Source organism: Lactuca virosa, chromosome 7 (genome assembly GCF_052849685.1).
Source record: "Lactuca virosa cultivar CGN04683 chromosome 7, Lactuca_virosa_CGN04683_v6, whole genome shotgun sequence".
NCBI lineage: Eukaryota > Viridiplantae > Streptophyta > Magnoliopsida > Asterales > Asteraceae > Lactuca > Lactuca virosa.
The window spans coordinates 11356170-11376206 of NC_136432.1; the positions used below are offsets into that span (position 1 = coordinate 11356170).

General features: G+C 39.2%; 1 protein-coding gene across 1 annotated transcript; it reads right to left on the reverse strand.

Moving 5' to 3' along the window:
* Positions 1-7431: 7431 nt before the first annotated feature.
* LOC145126249 (putative carboxylesterase 8) lies at positions 7432-8593 on the reverse strand. The gene has a single exon (XM_079061648.1). The coding sequence runs from the start codon at positions 8564-8566 to the stop codon at positions 7565-7567; it is 1002 nt and encodes a 333-aa protein (XP_078917774.1). The 5' UTR covers positions 8567-8593; the 3' UTR covers positions 7432-7564.
* Positions 8594-20037: the final 11444 nt, after the last annotated feature.

Sequence of the window (20037 nt, forward strand, 5' to 3'; positions counted from 1 at the left end):
CTTTTGAGATTCATTGAACTTTTCAATGGCATGTTTAAATCTCGATATGCCTCAAGTTTTTGACTGGGATGCCGAGGATTACAAAGCGGGTGTGAATAACCATGCAAATATACATGGTGCCCCCAATGTTACAGTCACCTATTCGACATGCCAGTTAACCACACAAGCTCCATCGAACTATGACAAACATCGAGTCACCCTTTGCCACCTTTGCTTAGAGCCCAATTAGTGTGCCGGTTAGCCACACATGCTCCACTAACGTCTTAGCAAGGGTGCAAAGTGTAATTTCATGGAATTGCATCAATTTACTTTTGCCTAAAGTAACTAAGATTGGGAATTTTTTTTGAAAAACATTTAGTTACTTTATAAATTCATTATACTTTTAATGAGGAAAGGTTTGCCCTATCCTACCCGTTCGGCTAACGACCCTCCACCAATTAAGGAAGCGGTGAGTGAGAGTGGACACCCATTAAACAACCATTTTATAGGCCATAACCTTATACCCCCCTTATAGATCGGCTTCGTGAATGAGGCCTACTAATGGTAAGACTAGCATTTAAGTTATACATATATAATAGTTATTCTTATAATATTATAAAGTATAAGGTTGAATTTTAAACTTGTAAAATTCCAGGGTTTGAAATTTAAATAATTCAAATTAAACTTTTAATTAAAAAATTAAATTTCAAAACTTGAGGGCAAGTTTTGAACTTTTCAAAACACATAGGATCAAATAGCAAATAATATAAATTAAACATTTAATTAAATGATTATCTAAATTTGATCTATTCTATTTAAATCACAAGATAATTCATCAAATAAATCAAATAATCAAATTTTATCACATAAGGAATTTATTATTCAATTAAATGGTAATTATCTTTTGTTTTGGTAGGGATAATCACATAATAATAATAAAATTCGGAATTTATTAGCCAAAATACATATTTGGTAATTATCCTTCAGCAAAACAGCAAGAAATCCCGAGTTTCCCTATGCCTGACTCCCCGACTCGCCGAGTCAAAAATTGGACTCGCTGAGTTGGGCCGACTTGCCGAGTTCAGCAAGTGACTCGCCGAGTCAGGTCGGGCAAAGGGCAGAAAAACGATTTTCAGCAAGATGAACATACAAGGCATCAATACAATAGAAACCAATCAAGGCTCTGATACCACTGATGGGTTTGAGCCAAAAGAACATCCTATGTGCTCATGCAAACCCTAATGCTTGGATCTAGGTTTCTCTATTGTACATGCAGTTCATCCAAGACTTATAAACCCTAGATCTAGCATACATATTTCGAAATTAATATAAGAAATCAGATCAAGATGATTACCTCTTCTACAATGGCTTGAATCTTCTTGTCTTGGAGCTTAGAGTTACAAATGTCACTCCTTTAATGGCTTACAAACACCACAAGCAAGAGGATGCTAATTGAGAGAGAGGGAATGGACACAATTTCAGCTATGAAGACTCTTAGGGTTTCCAGTACCAAAATCTGATGCCTTAGGGTCTTATTTGTACCTGTGCTGCTAGGGTTTTTGTCAAAACCCTAATGGATAGCTTAGGCCTTAAGCAGTCCAAGGAAGCTTCTGGAATAGGGCCTCTATGGCCGAAATTAGGATGTACACATCTTTAATTTCGTCCAAGCCTAGTCCATAAGCCTTCTCAGCCCAATGCTCAACTATCACACATTTGACAGTTTAAGTCCCCGTTATTTAATTAATGTCTTTTAGTCACAGAATTAATTCTTAATTAATTCTTGTCTAATATTTATTAAACTATATGATTTCTCCATTAATATATTATTCATATAATATATTAATAAACCATAATAACCTCTCACTTGATAAATTATCCTATCATGTTGCTTTGGTGAAGGCAACCCAAAAGGACCATGCTCAACCGGGTCAAGTACTTACCAAATATAGTTACGGGCTTAGACACTAATCCAACAGCTACCTCACGAATATAGCCACATGTAACAGAGATCAGATAATCCTTCGAGTAAAAGACCCATCCTTAGAACGGTTGGACTCAGACAAGAGCTGCGTAATAGGGTCAAGTCCATCACTCTGAGATTATGTGGCCTGTGTCCCATGTGACTTAGCATATTCACTTAGTAGCTAACTCACATCACTAAGAGTCCCACAAAGCACAAAGCAAACAACATTCAGACAATGGAAAATCTAACCATCATACTCCAATCAAACCATTCTATCCTCTAATCAGGGATCTATACATGCAATTCAAAGGCTCATACAATCAGGCATAACCTAAACAGGCTACCGTATCACTGACTGATCAGTACTAGCATGCAGATCTATAAGAACATAAAGTAGGCATATAAGGCATCCTTCCTAGATCCTTAGCCCTATTCTAGCATGCAATTCACATATTATCAATTCATATCATAACATAACATGTATGGGTATCTTGCGGAAAACTTACTTGAGCTCGGCTGATTGCACGCATCACACACCTTGTTCTTTTCAAAGTTCTTTTCTCTTTTTAAATTCTTTTCAAACTTCTTTTTATAAAATGATTTTACTCTTGAAAAATTTTCATACCAAGTCCTTAGTTTGAGTCCAGACACACCCGAGAGTGTGCCCGAATCCCTACCAACTTGAAACATCCCAAAATTCAAGACCAAAAATTTCATTTTTAATTAAGTTATTATAAAACCAACAGTATAAAAAAACATCCATAATAACATCACATGTCAAGACCAGAGTGTCAATAATCAAAGCATGTTATCATAAAATAATATCAGAGTGTAATCCCAAAGATCTCATGTGCGGAAAATCATAGTGTGATGCGCTGCGATCAAGCCAGCTCCTTTCCTTTGAAAACGAGTACCTGAAACCAAAACTGTAAACCGTAAGCACAAAGCTTAGTGAGTTCCCCCATCATACCACATACCATATAACAAGCATACTGCCATGTAATTGTGGGGTGCCTGACCCACCCATGTCAAGCCATTCTGGGGTGCTCGACCTAACCTGCCAGGCAATTCTGGGGTGCCTGACCTACCCATGTCAAGCCATTCTGGGGTGCTCGACCTACCCTCCGGTTTATCTGAACCGACTACGGGGACTATTTCACCCCTACTACTATTATATAATATCATAGAATAAATATACTGCCAGACAATTCTGGGTTGCCCGACCTACCCATCGGTCCTTACGACCGTGACACGTGGACTATTCCCCCTACTATCACTATCACATAACATCATATCACGCTAGCACATAAAACATAACAGATAGTGGCTAACCAGACAATTATCCCAAATATAATCATCTAACAAACAACGCCTACTAGTGGGCCGACATTGTGGCCTTAGACCCACTTCTACTGGAAGGTAACTCACCTCACACTGTTGAAGTCTCGCAGACAAAACCCTGGCTACTCGATGACAGCTTCCCGAATTGTCAATATCAAAACAACACCCAATTAATAACTGGGTTCCAATACATATCCATAGGTCCATGCTTGGGGTAAAAGACTACTTTACCCCATCTTAGCTTGATTCAAACTCAAGGCCCAATCCAAAGGCCCAAAAGTCAAACTTATAAATCAAAGCCCAACATATGGCCCAATTTTCCAAATTGGGCCCAAACCTTTACATGGTCTTACCCTAAGGCCCAACCATTTAGTCCAGTCCAAACATTTGGCATTTCTAATTGCCCAATATCTCATAATCATAAAGGCCTAATTATGGCCCATCTATGGCCTAATTTTCCAAATTGGGCCCAAACCCCTCACATGGGCCTTACCCTAAAGCCCATTAAATTATTCTAGTCCATTTGCTTGTTGTTGGATGACCCATTATTATCCCAATCACCAAAGCCCAATAGGAAGGCCCAACTTACGGCCCAAGCAAGATTAGGGTTTTCACATAAAATGACGATTAGGGTTAAGTGTTTCTCACTTAACCCATTAAGGACTTAATCCATTAAGTCCATCACTTCTACTAGATAAATCATATGGTATGGTCGGGCTTAATACATAGTCCAATTCCAATGGCCTAAAATGCGGGTCCCGATAAGTCCAAGCCAATGATTCCAAAATTAGGGTTTTCTAAACCCTAATTAGGGTTTCCAACCCAATCTCAACCCAGTAGGCCCAAAAGCTAAGTCCTTAGATCCATTAGGGTTTCATTAGGCCCATTAGGGTTTCACTAGGCCCATTAGGGTTTCGCTAGTCGGGCACCACCCACTACCACCTCGGGTAGTGGTGGTTAACGGCGGCTCACGGTGGTGGTTATGGTTCTAGTCCATTTTGTCCAAGCATCCCAAAAGCAACTATACACAAGCAAAAGCGTACCGCCACCCAACACGGATACTGGTGGCGGCAGCCACCACCTTGCGGTGGTGGTTATGAGTTTCTTTTCATTATGATAACCTCTAATTACATTTTACAATGCTTTAACCCAAAAATAACACATCCAAATAAAATACACACACATCCAACTTGTGGTGGCCGACGGTGACGCATGGCAGCAGCCACCATGGCTGGCGGCCATGGTGGGTATCTTTTCTGTTTTCCGACCATCAAACACCATCTACAATCACACACACACACGATTCTGATTTGTTCAAAGGATCCAGCCACCCACCTGGTGGCTCACGGCGGCGGCAACGGCTATTTCACGATGGAAGCCACCACCTCACGGTGGTGGCGGTGGTTTCTTTTGGTTCCTAATCAAGCAGCAACACACACCAGCAAGCCCTTGCTCGAAATTTTGGACACAACCACCACTTGGTGGTGCATGATGACACAACAGTATTCCTAGCGGCCACAACGGTGGCTAACGGTGGCGACAACGAAACAGTGGACGAAAAAGGTGGCGGAGCAACGACGAACTAAGGGTGGAGAAGGGATGAGGTGAAAGATAGCGACATCAGCGATATAATGAAGAGGAAGATAATAACGGAGGAGGGTGGCAGCAGCTCATCGTCTTCAACAGCCTCAACAGCGGGGGTGGTGGCTCCGGTCGTCTACTTCCGACACAACTTCCACACGATGCACACACCGTAGACTGAGAACGATACGACAGTTCGCGGTGGCAGCTATGGAGGGGACGGTGGTGGAGAGACAAGGGTGGAGAGGTGGCGCCAGAAGTTGAAGGAGTGAGATGGCGGCTGAGACATGTTTTCAAACTACCCGATGGAGGGTTTGGACGGAAGTTAAATACCCGATGCCCTACAAAACTTATTGCCAAAATGGCAGAAATGGTCCCTTCCCAGAAACATCTTTTCAAACTAAGTCCTTAATTTACCCTTTCTACCCTGGCTTCGGAAATTCCTTTCAAATCCAGTCCGTAATTTACCAAACAACCCCCTAGACTCCAAAATCTCTTCAAATGAAGTCCCAGAAGTTACCAAGTAGTCCCTGCCTTCATAAATATTTACGAAACCAATCCGAAACTTACACTATTAACCCCCGACTTCTAAAATTGTGACAGTTAGCTCCTCGAGACCAACACATTGCTATATAATTATTGATTTTAGGGCTACTATTCATTCATTAATTTGTTTATTTATTTATTAAATAAACAGGGTGTAACATTTATACATGCAGTTGTTAAAAAAAATAATAATTCGTATACTGTAAATTCTTAGAGTTATATAATCCGGTTTATAATAAATTCTGGTGGAAGTGAATGTATACCAAGTGCATAGCTTGGTTTATTTTATTTTTAAAAAAATATATATAAAGCTTAAAAGTTTTAGATACTTCTTTTTCTTTAAGCTCTCCGAGATCAGAGAATTTGCTAGATCACCAAATATTAGCACCAACTTCATCGTCACTCATCTTTCCAACCATCACTGACCTCTTTCTCCTGCGACAACGACGCAATCCCCTTCCTTCTAACTCCCTCCTCATCGCCGATCTTCTCTCTCTCTAAAACTACCGACATTGCTCTTTTTAGGATAAGGGTGAGCTCGGTACCGGATCCGCATTGAATCGGTACCGATAGCGAAAGTACCGAAACCGAAAGTGTGATTTTGTAGGTACTGAGTACCAAAATGATGTGTACTATATGGCACCACTACTTCGATACTATTCCATTTTAGTACTGACTTTTTGTGTGCAATAATCATGTTTGAGGCTATAAAACTTGAGCTAAATTATAACAAAACCGGAGGTTCTTGAGCCTAACATGTAGCTAAGAAAACAAAGTAAATATAGAAAAAAAAATCAGTTAAATTCAAGATCATATGAGAGAGTTATGAGTTTTTAAAACTCAAAAAACATTATGCAGAAATTTTGGTTAGATAAAACACTAAACCTAGAAAATTTATGTTTTCAAGTAACTATCTTGAGGACGATGCAACTGAGGCTCTATTTAGTATTTACCCAAATTAGTTGATTATTGAGCCTAACATATAACTAATACATAGAAAAAGATGCATGAAGAAGAAGTTCCCCAATTTGAGTTCATATGAGGGATTTATGAGGGTTCAAAGTTGAGGAAAACTTTACGCATGTCTAGTAAAAAAAAACTTAAATCTGGAAATTTTATATTTTCAGTTGCCCGTGTTTAAGACTATGTAACTCAGGGTATACTTATCTAATTCAATTGATTATTGAGTCTAGCATGTAGCCAAGTCAAAGAAGAAGATGAAAGAAAAGAATCAACACAATTCAAGCTCATAAGAGAGAGTTATGAGTGATTAAAGTTGAAAAAAATATGCACAAATTCTGGTTCGGTTCCAATGAATTCCTGAACCCGAAGCACCGAGTATCCAAAGTCCCGAGAACTGTTTTGCTTGACTCGGAGGAACCGACACCGACCCACATGTATGTATACGGTACCGGTACCGGCAACATGATTTTTGCTCACTCCTAGTTTAGGGTTCCAGATCTCAGGTATGGTATATTTCTTCATAGAGTCGTCTTCGGTCGTATTGTATCCCCACACTATTATTATCTTCGATTTCATTCAATTTTTCGGATTTTGAAATTATACTCACCTGAATCAAGTTAAGTATCAATATATTCTTGATCTCGGCGTTGTTTTAATTCCTTGTTGCTTTGGGCGTAATTGCTCTATAAAACGAGTAAGGTATAGAAACCATAGGGACCAAACGTATGGTTATTTTGATAGTCGTATCATATCACTTTTTGCAAACCAAAAATTCCAATCTTAAAATGTTGTCTTAATTCTTTGATTTTTGGTTGGGAGAGGGCAGAAGCTAGAAAGTTGGGATTTTTGGGTTGGAAACCTTAGGTCAAAGAGTACGCCACAAGAATTGAGGCCATGACGCCATTAAAAATACTTGAATATACTTGTAACAAAATCACCCCAACTCCTTTTCAATCTGATTAAGACTGTATATTATATATGTTTTTTTTATGTATGACTTCAGTTCAACTTTTTTTTTTATTAAGAAATAATAAAAAGATGATAAAACACCTATTACATAACTATCGATAGCAAGTACCAAGTGCATATGTTATAATATAATACATTTTGTTTCATATAATAACAAAAAACTACAATGAAAACAAAATCATTACAAAATAACACCCTCAACTTTCCAATGTTTTCAACGGATCATAAAGCTGACACTTTATCATCAAGAGCCCAAATAAAACTTTTGATATCATCATACAAGACTTGTGCCTTTTGGGGATCAAAGAACTCTACACCATGAAACCCTTCTTCATCAAATTTCTTTATCACGTGCACCCCACGTGCCTCCAACATATTAGCAAACTCCTTTTGTCTATCAACTAGTGGGTCTCCACTATAACCTTTGACTAGGCATTTTGGTAGACGTACAATCTTTTCATTTCGATATCCATTTTGATCATGTGATAGATTACAATATTCATGATCTCTCTCGCTTCCTTTTGGGAGTGAGAGAGACCACATGAGGTCATTCACCACCAAAGGGACAATAGGGTCATTTAGTAGTCGAAGTTCTGATTCGGTACGATCGACCCCACCAAAAAAGGGTTCGTTTATTATGAGCCCTATGATCTTTATCGGATTGAGATCAAGATCAAGTGCACGTAAACCCGCATTGTACACTATGTTTCCTCCTGCGCTACTTCCCATCAAGTAAACTTTAGAAAAGTCAGCATGGTTTGTCAACCACTCATCAGAACTGTTGACTCTTAAAGCCTGGTCACGAACCCACAACACCGCGTCCACGGCATCGTCATATGCCGCCGGGAGACGGTGTTCTGGGGCAAGACGGTACTCAACGGAGATCACGATCGCCTGAGAGTGAGCGGACATGGCAGCACATGAATTGTGGAAGGGCAAAGAGGTGGCACTAAAGAGGATAAAGCCGCCACCGTGGAAGTAGATAATGATTGGGAGGTTCTTGGTGGTGGTTGTTGGCGGTGACACGGGGCGGAAGAGGCGGATGAAGGTGGCGTTGGTGGTGTTTAGTGGTATGTCTTTGGAGAGAGCGATTTGGTTATCGGTTGTGAGTTCGGGTGTTGCGGGTAAGGTTGGAACCGGGGCAAGTCTGGTTAATGACCCATCCGGGTTTAGTTTGAGTTTAAGGTGCTCGTAAGGATCCGAAATGGATTTTGGATCAGCCATTGTTTGTGGATAAAAGAAAGATATCTTGTCAGTATATATAGGCGCACCTAGTTAGTGTGAAAGTGTGTGTTTTTATTAACGAAGGCTGAGTAGTTGCCCATAAAATATTTAATGTACGATGTAGACAAGGCATCATGTTGCACTATTAGGCGAGTTGTGGCCACAATGGTTTAAAATGATTAAATGAATACCTTTTAGTACCAATTAAAAAGGGTATTTATAAGCTTTACGTTACAAAACGAATTTTTATTTTATTTATGTACAAATTTATAACAATTAATATATTAAACATTATAAAAATAATATCAAAACATGATATTTTAATATTTTTGAATAATCCATTTCAAAAGTTTTATGTATTTTTAGAGATGTTGGTTTAGATCAAGATTGTAAAAATCGTTAGGCGGTGGTCGGACGGTCGACTAAGGTTAAGTGACTAATCGGTCTAGGAGGGGATTAATCGGCGCCTAGGCGTAGACCCTTAATTGTAATAGTTTTTTTTTAAATTAATATTACATATATCCTAACAAAATAAGTAAATAACAATGAAACTGTGACATATCCAGTCGTCTAAATATTTCAATTATCGTATATAATAATTTTTAGACTAATTGAGGATCTTGTTAGCAGTTTTAGTTATCAATCATCATAATTTAGTCACCCAATATCATAAATTTGACTAATTGTTTTTTTTTTTTTTTTTTTTGAAAATTTTGACTGCCTGACTTTTTTACCGGCTTAAACCATCTAGACTGCCTAGGACCGTCTACAACCGCCTAGGCCGATTTTTACAACATTGGTTTGGAGTAATCGGTTCGATCCAATCTGATCAACTGAATGCAATTTGATTTCGGTTTTCAAAATATGGATCCGAATAATACAAACTAAATTTAAATCTGATCTAATCCAACCACATTACTATTCGGCTGGATTGGTTTTTGTAATTCGGTTTTCAAAAGAAACTAATACAAATTATTTATTTGTGAATTAGAATTTATAAACAACTACTAAGAAATATATATTCTAATTTAATATTTCATAGATAATTGTTTTTGAGTGGAAGTATATTATTATATTGGATGAAACTATCTAATCTATAAAAAAAATAGTAAATGTATAAATGATTAAAAATGTATCTTAAAATAAAATAATATAAGTAAATAAAGAACAAATTGCTATTCGATTTTTTGGATTGTTTGGTTCTTATTTTATAAACCAAAACCAATCCAAAGTAATAAATCGGGTCTGATTAAACAAATCCAAAAATCTGAATATTCAAACCGAATAGTCTGATCCAAATTGTTCAATCAAACAATTCAGTTTATTCGATTAATAAACAACTTATGTATTTTAATAAAGTTTAGGCAACTTTGAGCACATTTAATATATTTATCTTCAAACTAAAAAAATTAGTTTGAGTAAGAAAATTGAAAACAAAATAATTCAATCTATGATAAATAGGGCAAAGTTTTCGCATCCACTATAATACATAATATGGTTGGCACTTGGAAGAGATGGTAGCCACACACTAAAGATGTCATTAATTTCCTAACATGTATATGAATATGATTGACATTTTGGATAGGGTTGGGACCTCATATATTTACATGGTCATGTTGTTGGGCAATTTTTTCCAAAATCAATATACAAAGTTAAGGCTGCCTAATTTTTTTGAAAAATCCATTTCTAGATGCATGTGTTGTGTAAAGCATTTGTATGTTGCTTTCAAGTGATTTACATAAATATTCCCATCCATACATCGCAATAATATCCACACAAAACATATCTAAATTTTCACACTTCGACATTTTTTTTTGGAAAGGGAACTTCCCTAACGAGGGTTTCCGGGCCAGCATTCGCGCACCGACTAATCCCCCGCTGCAAACATGAGGCTTTGCCTCATTCCCTGGAGTCACTGCAGGCGAACCTCCATGGCCACAAGGGCTGAGTGGTGCCAGGATTTGAACATGGGTCAATAGGTTATCCACCATATCTTCCATATGCCTTACCAAGTCACCACAACCCAAATGGTTCACTTCGACATTTTCATGTACTCATCATAGGCGTTACCAACTATCCAATATACGAGTTGACATATTGCAGACGTACACTTCTGTAATGAAATAAAAGACATTTTTCTTCTACCATCTCACAGTATTCTAAAATATGGATGTTGTCTTTTCATATCATGAATAATTCATAAGAATGGTTCTCTTCGCATATGGAACCTTGATTTAAACTTCTAAGCACGACGTCGAGAATTGTTAGCCAAGTAATCTTCCATGAGACGATCATGTATAAGTGTTGCTTCACGATTTCTGTTGATATAACTTATTGTATATGTCAACCCTCTTGAACTTACAGTATCACCAAAGAGAATGAACATAGCTTGAGCCATTGTTGATATAAAGTTAATGGTGCCCTCAAATTATTGCACCCGTTAATGACTCATCGCCTGAGCTCGATGACAAAAAAAATTAAAACTAGATTATTCTAAATCCATTTCACAATCATAGATTTTTTTTATAAAATAGTTATCAAATACAATAAGTGAGAAAACAAACGAGCAACAATCATAGATGTGAAATATAAAAACATTTAAAAATGTGCAAACAGATATGTGAAAAATGAGAAAATTGAAAAGTATTTATAATTTTTAAGACATTTACAAAAAAAAAACAAATAGTCATTGTCACCTCCAACTTCGCAGTACAACCACACCTAATTGGTGTGTGAAATTCTCATAGTGCTAGCACGACAGTGTGTGTGCTCACTTGTTGTCAGATAGTCATATCAGCTACACCACCCCATCCGAATCCACTCCCTTCATTCTAAAAGGAGTGAATTAAAAAGGGTGTTGTTTTGTATACCCCTTAATATGCCGAAGATGTTTGGGTCTATCAAAACCGCTATGATTGAGCTCTTTGACGATTGATATGTTGCTTTTTCCGATGTTGATGCTGCTGCAGCTACCGCAGTTGTTTCTGCTGCGGGGGTTCGAGGGGAGAGGTCTTTTCAGTACCGGGACCTCGACAATATGAAGCCCCCGTAGTTTGATAGGGCCAGGGACCCGATTGTGGCGATGAGGTGGCTGTCTGATGTGGAGGGTTGTTTCTTTACATGCTCTTGCCCTGCTGACCAGAAGGTCAAGTGCGCCCTGAACCTTCTTCGGTTAGGTACAAAGGATTGGTGGAGATTGGTGACTGGATCTTACACTCCTAAGCAGAGAGTTGTTGTTACTTGGTGGAGATTGGTGACTGAACCTTCTTCCGTATGGTGACTGAACCTTCTTCCGTATGAGATACGTTCCCTTGGTGGAGAGGGAGAGGTTGGCTGAGGAGTATCTGGATCTGAGGCAGGGGAATGAGACGGTGACGAAGATCACCAAGATGTTTACCGAGAGGGCTATTTTTTACCATGAGTTTGCTGCTTCTGAGTAGGCTCATATGACCCGGTACTTGAGTATGCTCAAGAAGGATATCCGACAGTTTGTGTCCACCCAGCATTATGGTTCCCTCACTGAGCTTCAGTAGGCCGCGAGGAGGCAGGAGATCGAGATAGAGCTCCAGTCGAGGGAGTTGAGGCAGGCTCATGTTCAGTCACAGCCTGCATCGAAGAGGTTCAAGCCCGCTGATTTGATATATGCGGGACAGAGGGGTCGCACTTGTGGAAAGTGCAACAAGGTTCATGATGGTGCTTTCCGATCTTCATCTGGATTACACAAATGTGGCAAGGAAGGGAATTATGCCAAGGATTGTCTTCATGAGGACCCTATCCAGATTTGTTATCACTGTGAGCAGGTTGGCCATGTGAATGCCAACTGTCCCTTGCTCGCTGCCAGGTCGACGCAGGCTCCAGCATCGGCCACATTGAGGATCACTGACGGATGCCAGGGTAGGGAGGAGCCCCCGAGGGCTTGAGGTCATGCTTTCCAGCTCACTGCAGAGGAGGCCAGGGTGGCGCCGAACGTCGTTACTGGTATGTTTATATTTATTATTATGTCAATTATTTTTGGTATGCTTATGTTTACGATTATGCTACGTACCTTCTTAGTGAACTCCTTGCCCGATATTATGCTTTTTTACTCGGGTGCGAGTCGGTCCTTTGTATCTCAGTCTTTTAGTAGGGGGTTTGATATAACTCTTGGAGAGTTGGAGTGTCCATTGCGAGTTTCTATCGCCAACGGACACGAGATATCTGCATCGAGAGTTTACCACAGTTGTGTCCTGGATATTTTTGGGGTACCTTATCCGATTGATCTGATTCCTATCCCTATGGGGGGATGTGTGCGTGATAGTAATTATTGATTGGTTGAGCAGGTTTGGTGCTATGATTGACTGCGAGGGTCAGCGGGTGGTAGTTCGAACCCTAAGTGGGGGAGAACTGGTTATATATGGGGAGTGTACCAGGTTTAGGTCATCCTTTTGTTCTGCTGCTAGGGCTTGACAGTATATTCAGCATGGTTGTATAGGCTATCTTGCCTATGTGGTTGATACTCGAGCTAGGAAGCAAGTTTCAGTTTAAGATGTGTCTGTTGTTATGGAGTTTGCAGATGTGTTCCCGGAGGAGTTACCCGGCGTGCCTCCCGAGAGGCAGGTTGAGTTCAGGATTGATTTGGTTCTAGGTGCGGCCCCGATTGCCAAGGCGTCATACTATTTGGCACTACCTGAGATGCATAATTTGTCCTCTCAGCTTCTAGAGCTATTGGGCAAGCAGCTTATTAGATCGAGCAGTTCGTTGTGGGGAGCACCAATTTTGTTCGTCAAGAAGAAGGATGGTTCACACCGGATGTGCATTGATTACCGGTAGTTGAACAAGTTGACGGTGAAGAACGGTTACCCACTTCCGTAGATTGATGACCTCTTTGATCAGTTGCAGGGTGCATTTTGGTTCTCCAAGATCGATTTGAGTTCTCGGTTTCATCATATGAGGATTAGAGAGGAGGACATGGAGAAGACCGTGTTTCAGACTGGTTATGGTCATTACGAGTTTGTGGTGATGCCATTTGGGCTCACCAACGCACCTGTGGAATTTATGGATTTGATGAATCGGGTATGCAGGCCGATACTCGGTCGATTAATCATTGTTTTCATTGATGATATCTTGGTGTATTCCACGACCAAGGAGCAACATGAGGTGCACCTTCGAGAGCTTCTGGGAGTTTTGAGGTGAGAACGGATGTATTCCAAGTTCTCAAAGTGTGAGTTTTGGTTACGAAAGGTCCACTTCTTAAGGTATCTCTTTAACCAGGATGAGATTTTGTTCGATCCGACCAAGATCGAGGTTGTGATTCAGTGGGAGGTTTTGAAGTCTCCCTCGAAGATCATGATTTTTTTGGTTTAGCAGGGTGTTATCGGAGATTTATGATGGGTTTTGAGCATTCTAACACTCCTATGGTGTACATGCAACCCTAGAAACCTTGGATCTATGTTTTCTCTAATATTCATGCAAATTTTATTTTCCAAGGTTCTCATCCTAACTAGCATGGCATGGGGTACTTGTAATATAAAAAACTAGTAGAATAACATACCTTTGTTGTTGCTTGGATTCCTTAAGACCTTGTGAGCCTAGCACCCCAAATGTGATGCCTCAAATGTTTCACACAACACCACAACTCTTGGAATAACTTGAGAGTAGAACACTTTCACTCAAAATCGGCTAGCCCTCTTGTTCTTGTCTTAGTGGCCGATTTTGCTCCATATGAGGTTCCTTTTATAGTGTGTGAAAGACCCACACTTTCATACTTGACAATTGTTACTCCGAAACATGCTACATGCATATTCATAAAAACAATATTTTATATTGATAAAGTGATTACAAACTACTGGATACAAACCGACTATTTCAAAGTGTTATATATTACATAACTTCCCAGGATTCTATAGTTTTATACATATGGGAGTGCAAAATACAATAGTTTCAAACTATTCAAAAATCTTCTATCAATACCATAGTTTCAAACTATTCAAAAATCTTCTATCAGTATATAACTATACTGGATGCTTATCTCCTGCAATTTGTTAAACATTGAGAGGGTAAGCGGTGACGCTTAGTGAGTTCAATAATAGATAGAATATAACGTTATGCCATATATATACTTCAATATGGCAGAAGCAAAGAGGAACAAGGAACAACAAAGGCATATGTGAATCATGTGACAAACTTTCCATATCAATCATTGATTTGATTCAAAGATATACAATCAATGAGACATAACAATTTCCATACTTGATATACATCAATAAAGCTTTGGCCCAAATGGCACAGAAGACATACAACTTCAGATTAACATTTTGGTAGATTTCAGGCTTATAGCCCTGTCTAACCTTCTGCCAATACCATAAAATAGAAGTCATTCTCTTACGGAGACATGTTCTACATGGCCAGATGCTACATACCAGTACCAATGTGAATCTAAGTCCTTTCACTGATCACATGGTCAAAGGTATTACTTTGATATTAAAAATAACGAATAAAAATAACACGGGACTGGTAAATCCGTTAAAAATTCATAACTTATTCATCCGATGTCCGTTTTCGTCAGACTTTTTACCGTTGTACTGCTATTGACGAGACCTTCGATTCTCGTTTAGGTTGTGTCAGCTAAAAATCACTCGATCTAAAATTCGAGTTTTTAGTTGTCTACTGCTAAGCTGAAACTTAGAAAAATCATAACTTCCTCATACGAAGTCGGATTTTGGCGTTCTTTTTATCAAAATTCTCGGTTTAACGAATACTACGACTTTCATTTAGATCACTAAGGCTAAAAAGTAGTTTATCAAAAACTCACTTTTTATGTCATTCGGCCTCGTGCCGGTTTTGTCGCGGATCTTCGATTGGTCATAACTTCTTCGTTATAACTCAGATTTCGATGAGGTTTTCGCCTAAATATTTCTAACGAGATTATCTACAACTTTGAATAATAAAATTTTACTTATTTCAAATTTTATATTTTCGTTAAATTTTGATATTTTAACTTTTAATTGGAATCTCATAAGATTTCCAATATTTTTCGAGTGATTCTAAACATAGTTTTACTTCATTTCTAGTAAAAACTATATGTTAGAACTGAATACTCAATATCACATAATATTTTATAATATTATTTACTTAAAACACGATTTCAAAACGTGTATGTTACAAATACCTCCTCCTTTTGAGAATTTCGTCCTCGAAATTACATCGATTAAAATAAATGGGGATATTTCTCTCTTATCTCATTCTTATTCTCCCAAGTATAGTTCGGGCCTTGATGGTGTTTCCACTTGACAAACACCAACTCTACTTCTTTATTACGTAGCTTAGTCGTTCTTTCGTTTACGATATCTTCAGGCTCTTCTACATAAGTTAACTTATTATCCAGTTTCACCTTGGATAATCGAACTGCTTCATCATACATGCTTAAGCATTTGCGCAGATAACTCACATGAAAGACATCATGAATACCTGCCAAATCTTCAGGCAATTCCAAGCGGTATGCTTGTTTACCAATCCTCTAGAGGATTTTGAAAGGACCAACAAATCTAGGACTTAGTTTTCCTTTCTTTCCAAATCGCATAAGACCTTTCCATGGGGATACCTTCAACATTACGAAATCACCCACCTGGAATTCTATTGGTCGCCTCCTCTTTTCTGTATAGGACTTTTGTCGATCCTGGGCGGCTTTCATTCTTTCTCGTACAATTTGAATCTTGTCGGTGGTGTCTTGAATCATTTCAGGGCCTCCAAGGATCTTCTGTCCTATGTCTCACCAACATAATGGCGTACGACATTTGCGACCATATAATGCTTCATATGGTGGCATTTTGATTGAAGTGTGGTAACTGTTATTATACGAAAATTCGACAAGAGGTAAGTATTTATCCTAGTTACCACCGAACTCCAAGACACATGCACGAAGCATATCTTCTACTGTTTGGATTGTTCTCTCCGTCTGACCATCTGTCTGGGGATGATAAGTTGTGTTGAGAGCAACTCGAGATCCCAATTCACGTTGCATACTCGCCCAAAAGTGAGAAGTGAAGCGAGTATCACGATCGGAAATGATCTTTAGTGGCACACCATGTCTTGCAACAATATCATCCAAGTATACTTGTGCGTATTTCTCCATTGGAGCCGTTTCACGCATGGCAAGAAGATGAGCGCTTTTAGTCAGGCGGTCGACGATTACCCAAATGCTATCATGCTGTCTAGCAGTCTTTGGCAATTTGGTAATAAAATTCATGGACAGTTCTTCCCATTTCCATACAGGAACACTAAGACTTTCTGGGGTTCCGTAAGGCTTTTGGTGTTCTGCTTTGACTTGTAAGCATACTAAGCATTCATGTACATATCTTCCAATGTCTCTCTTTAATCCAGGCCACCAATAATCAGCTCTTACATCATAGTACATTTTACTTGTACCAGGATGTATTGACAGTTTAGATTTATGGGCTTCATCTAAAATCTTCTGTCTTAATCCACCAATCTTTGGAATCCATAGCCGATTCTTGAATACCTTCAATCCTCGTGGATCATCAAGTAAAACATCGGTATAATGTACCATCCCTTCTTTCTTCACATTTTAGGATTTAGGGCCTCTACTTGCCATTTCTCTAGTTCATCTAGAATAGTGAACTTTACTGTAGTGTGAGTAATAGCATAACACATACTATTACGATAAACCTTTCTGCTAAGTGCATCGGCAACTACATTAGCCTTTCCAGGATGATACAGGATTTCACAGTCATAGTCTTTGATCAGCTCCATGGCTCGTTGTTGTCTCACATTCAGAGTTTGCTGACTGAATATATACTTGAGACTTTTGTGGTCGGTAAACAATTGACATTTTGTACCCAAAAGATAATGCCTCCAAAGTTTTAGGGCAAATACCACTACAACGAGTTCGAGATCATGAGTGGGATAATTCTTTTCATAATCTTTCAGTTGTCTTTAGGCATAGGCTATCACTTTACCACGTTGCATCAACACACAACCGAGTCCCAATCTTGAAGCATCGCTATATACGGAGAAATCATTATCACCTTCTGGGAGTGTTAAGATTGGAGCATGAGTCAAAAGATCTTTTAGGGTTGAAAAAGCTTTTTCTTGAGCTTCACCCCATTCGAACTTCACTTCCTTCCGTGTAGGACTCGTGAGAGGTATGGCTATACGAGAAAAGTCTTTAATGAATCTCCGGTAATATCCTGCGAGACCCAAGAAACTACGAATTTCGGAAGCATTACGGGGCACTTTCCAATTTTGAATGGCTTCGATTTTGGTAGGATCTACGGATACATCGTCACTAGAAATCACATGGCCGAGAAATTGAACTTGACGAAGCCAAAATTCACATTTCGAGAATTTAGCATATAGTTTCTCCTTTCGAAGAAATTCTAATACCACACGAATATGAATGGCATGATAAGCTTCAGACTTGGAATAGATTAGAATATCGTCAATGAATACGATGACAGATTTATCGAGCATTGGGCGGCATACCCGATTCATCATATCCATGAATACAGCAGGAGCATTTGTTAAACCAAACGGCATGACAAGGAATTCATAATGCCCATATCGAGTACGAAAAGCAGTCTTCGGTACATCCTGCTCGTGAACTTTCAACTGATGATAGCCAGATCTTAGATCAATCTTTGAGAAATAGCTAACACCCTGAAGTTGATCAAATAAATCATCAATGCGAGGTAGTGGGTACTTGTTCTTGATAGTCACCTTATTCAGCTCACGATAATCAATGCACATCCGCATCGATCCGTCCTTCTTCTTGACAAACAATACCGGAGCACCCCAGGGAGAGGTACTCGGTCGAATAAAGCCTTTGTCAAGTAATTCCTGCAGCTGGATCATCATTTCTTTCATCTCTACTGGCGCGAGACGATAAGGAGTCTTTGCAATCAGAGCAGCACCAGGCACAAGGTCAATTCGGAATTCTACTTGCCTGTCCGGAGGAAGTCCAGGCAATTCTTCGGGAAAAACATCTGGATATTCTTTAGCAATGGGAACATCATTCACCGTTTTCTTCTCCTCTTTTGAGACATCGACTGTGTAGGCCATATAGATAGAACACCCTTTCGATATGAATTTACGAGCTTTGAGGAAAGATATTATTTTTAAGGTTCCTTGTTCACCATAGACATAGATAGGATTCCCCCCTTCAATGGGAATACGTACTATCTTTTCATAGCACAAGAGTTCTGCGTGGTTCTTTGACAACCAATCCATGCCGAGAATAATATCAAAGTTGGGCAAGGAGATAGGGATCAGGTTAGCAAGAAAATTATAGCCTTCAATTTCTATAATACAATCCCTATAGACTTTATCAACAAGTAATGATATACTTCCCGCAATATCTACGTGAAATGGTTGCGCGAGTACATAGCAAGCAGTTTGAAAGGAATGCGCAAATTCATAAGACACAAAAGAATCTAAGGCACCAGAATCAAATAAGATGTGAGCAGGTCTAGAGTTGATAAGAAATGTACCCGTCACAACATTCGGGTCCCCGTGTGCCTCCTCTGAGGTAATCTGGAATGCACGAAACTTAGCTTTTGACACCTCCTCCTTTTTAGTTGGAGTACCCTTTGATTGTTGAACATGGGCTTGACTTCTCGCCGGTTGTTGAACAGAAGCTTGACTTCCCGTCATTTGACTAGTAAGAGTAGGGCAAAAACGCTTCTTGTAGCCAGTAATACAACATGCATAACAAGTAACATCCTTTCTTGGGAAAGCTGGCTTTATATGACCCTTTTCTCCACATCCATAACAGACAATGGATTCCTTGTCTATTTTGCATTGGCCCGGATGATTCCTTCCACAAACACGACATGAAGGCGATTGAATAGAAAAAGATTGTGATCTACCGCGTCCACGAGAGGCATTTTGAGTTTGCATTTGATTACCAGGTTCAGTCCGAACGGATTGAGCTGGTAGAAAAGAAGGAACAGGAACAGTTCTTTCAGTACGTGGATGCTTCAGAACAGTAAAAGTGGCACTACGTATTTCTAAGTCATGCTCACGTCTTCGAGCATACTCAACGGCTTTATCGAATGACAGAACTTCTCGATTGGCAACGAAATCGTGGATTTCGTGTCGTAGTCCCTCCATGAATAACTAAATCTTCTCGTCTTCAGTTGGAATATACTTTGTAGCAAAACTTGCTCTTTGATTAAACTGAGTTTCATACTCATTCACAGTCATTCCTCCCTGTTTAAGTTCGAGGAATTCCTTCTCCAATCTCCTCCTCATGTCTAGGACAATACTTCTCTAGCAAACGAGTTTTGAACATTTCCCAGGCTAAATTCTCCTGGTCAAACCCGTTGAGAGCTTCATATGTTGCTTCCCACCAGACCAAGGCTTCTTCGATGAGCATTGCGGAATCATAATTAGCCTTGTCTTCATTATCCACATGAGAAATGCGAAACACTTTCTCTGTGTTCTGGATCCAGGTAAGAACAACAATGGGATTAAGA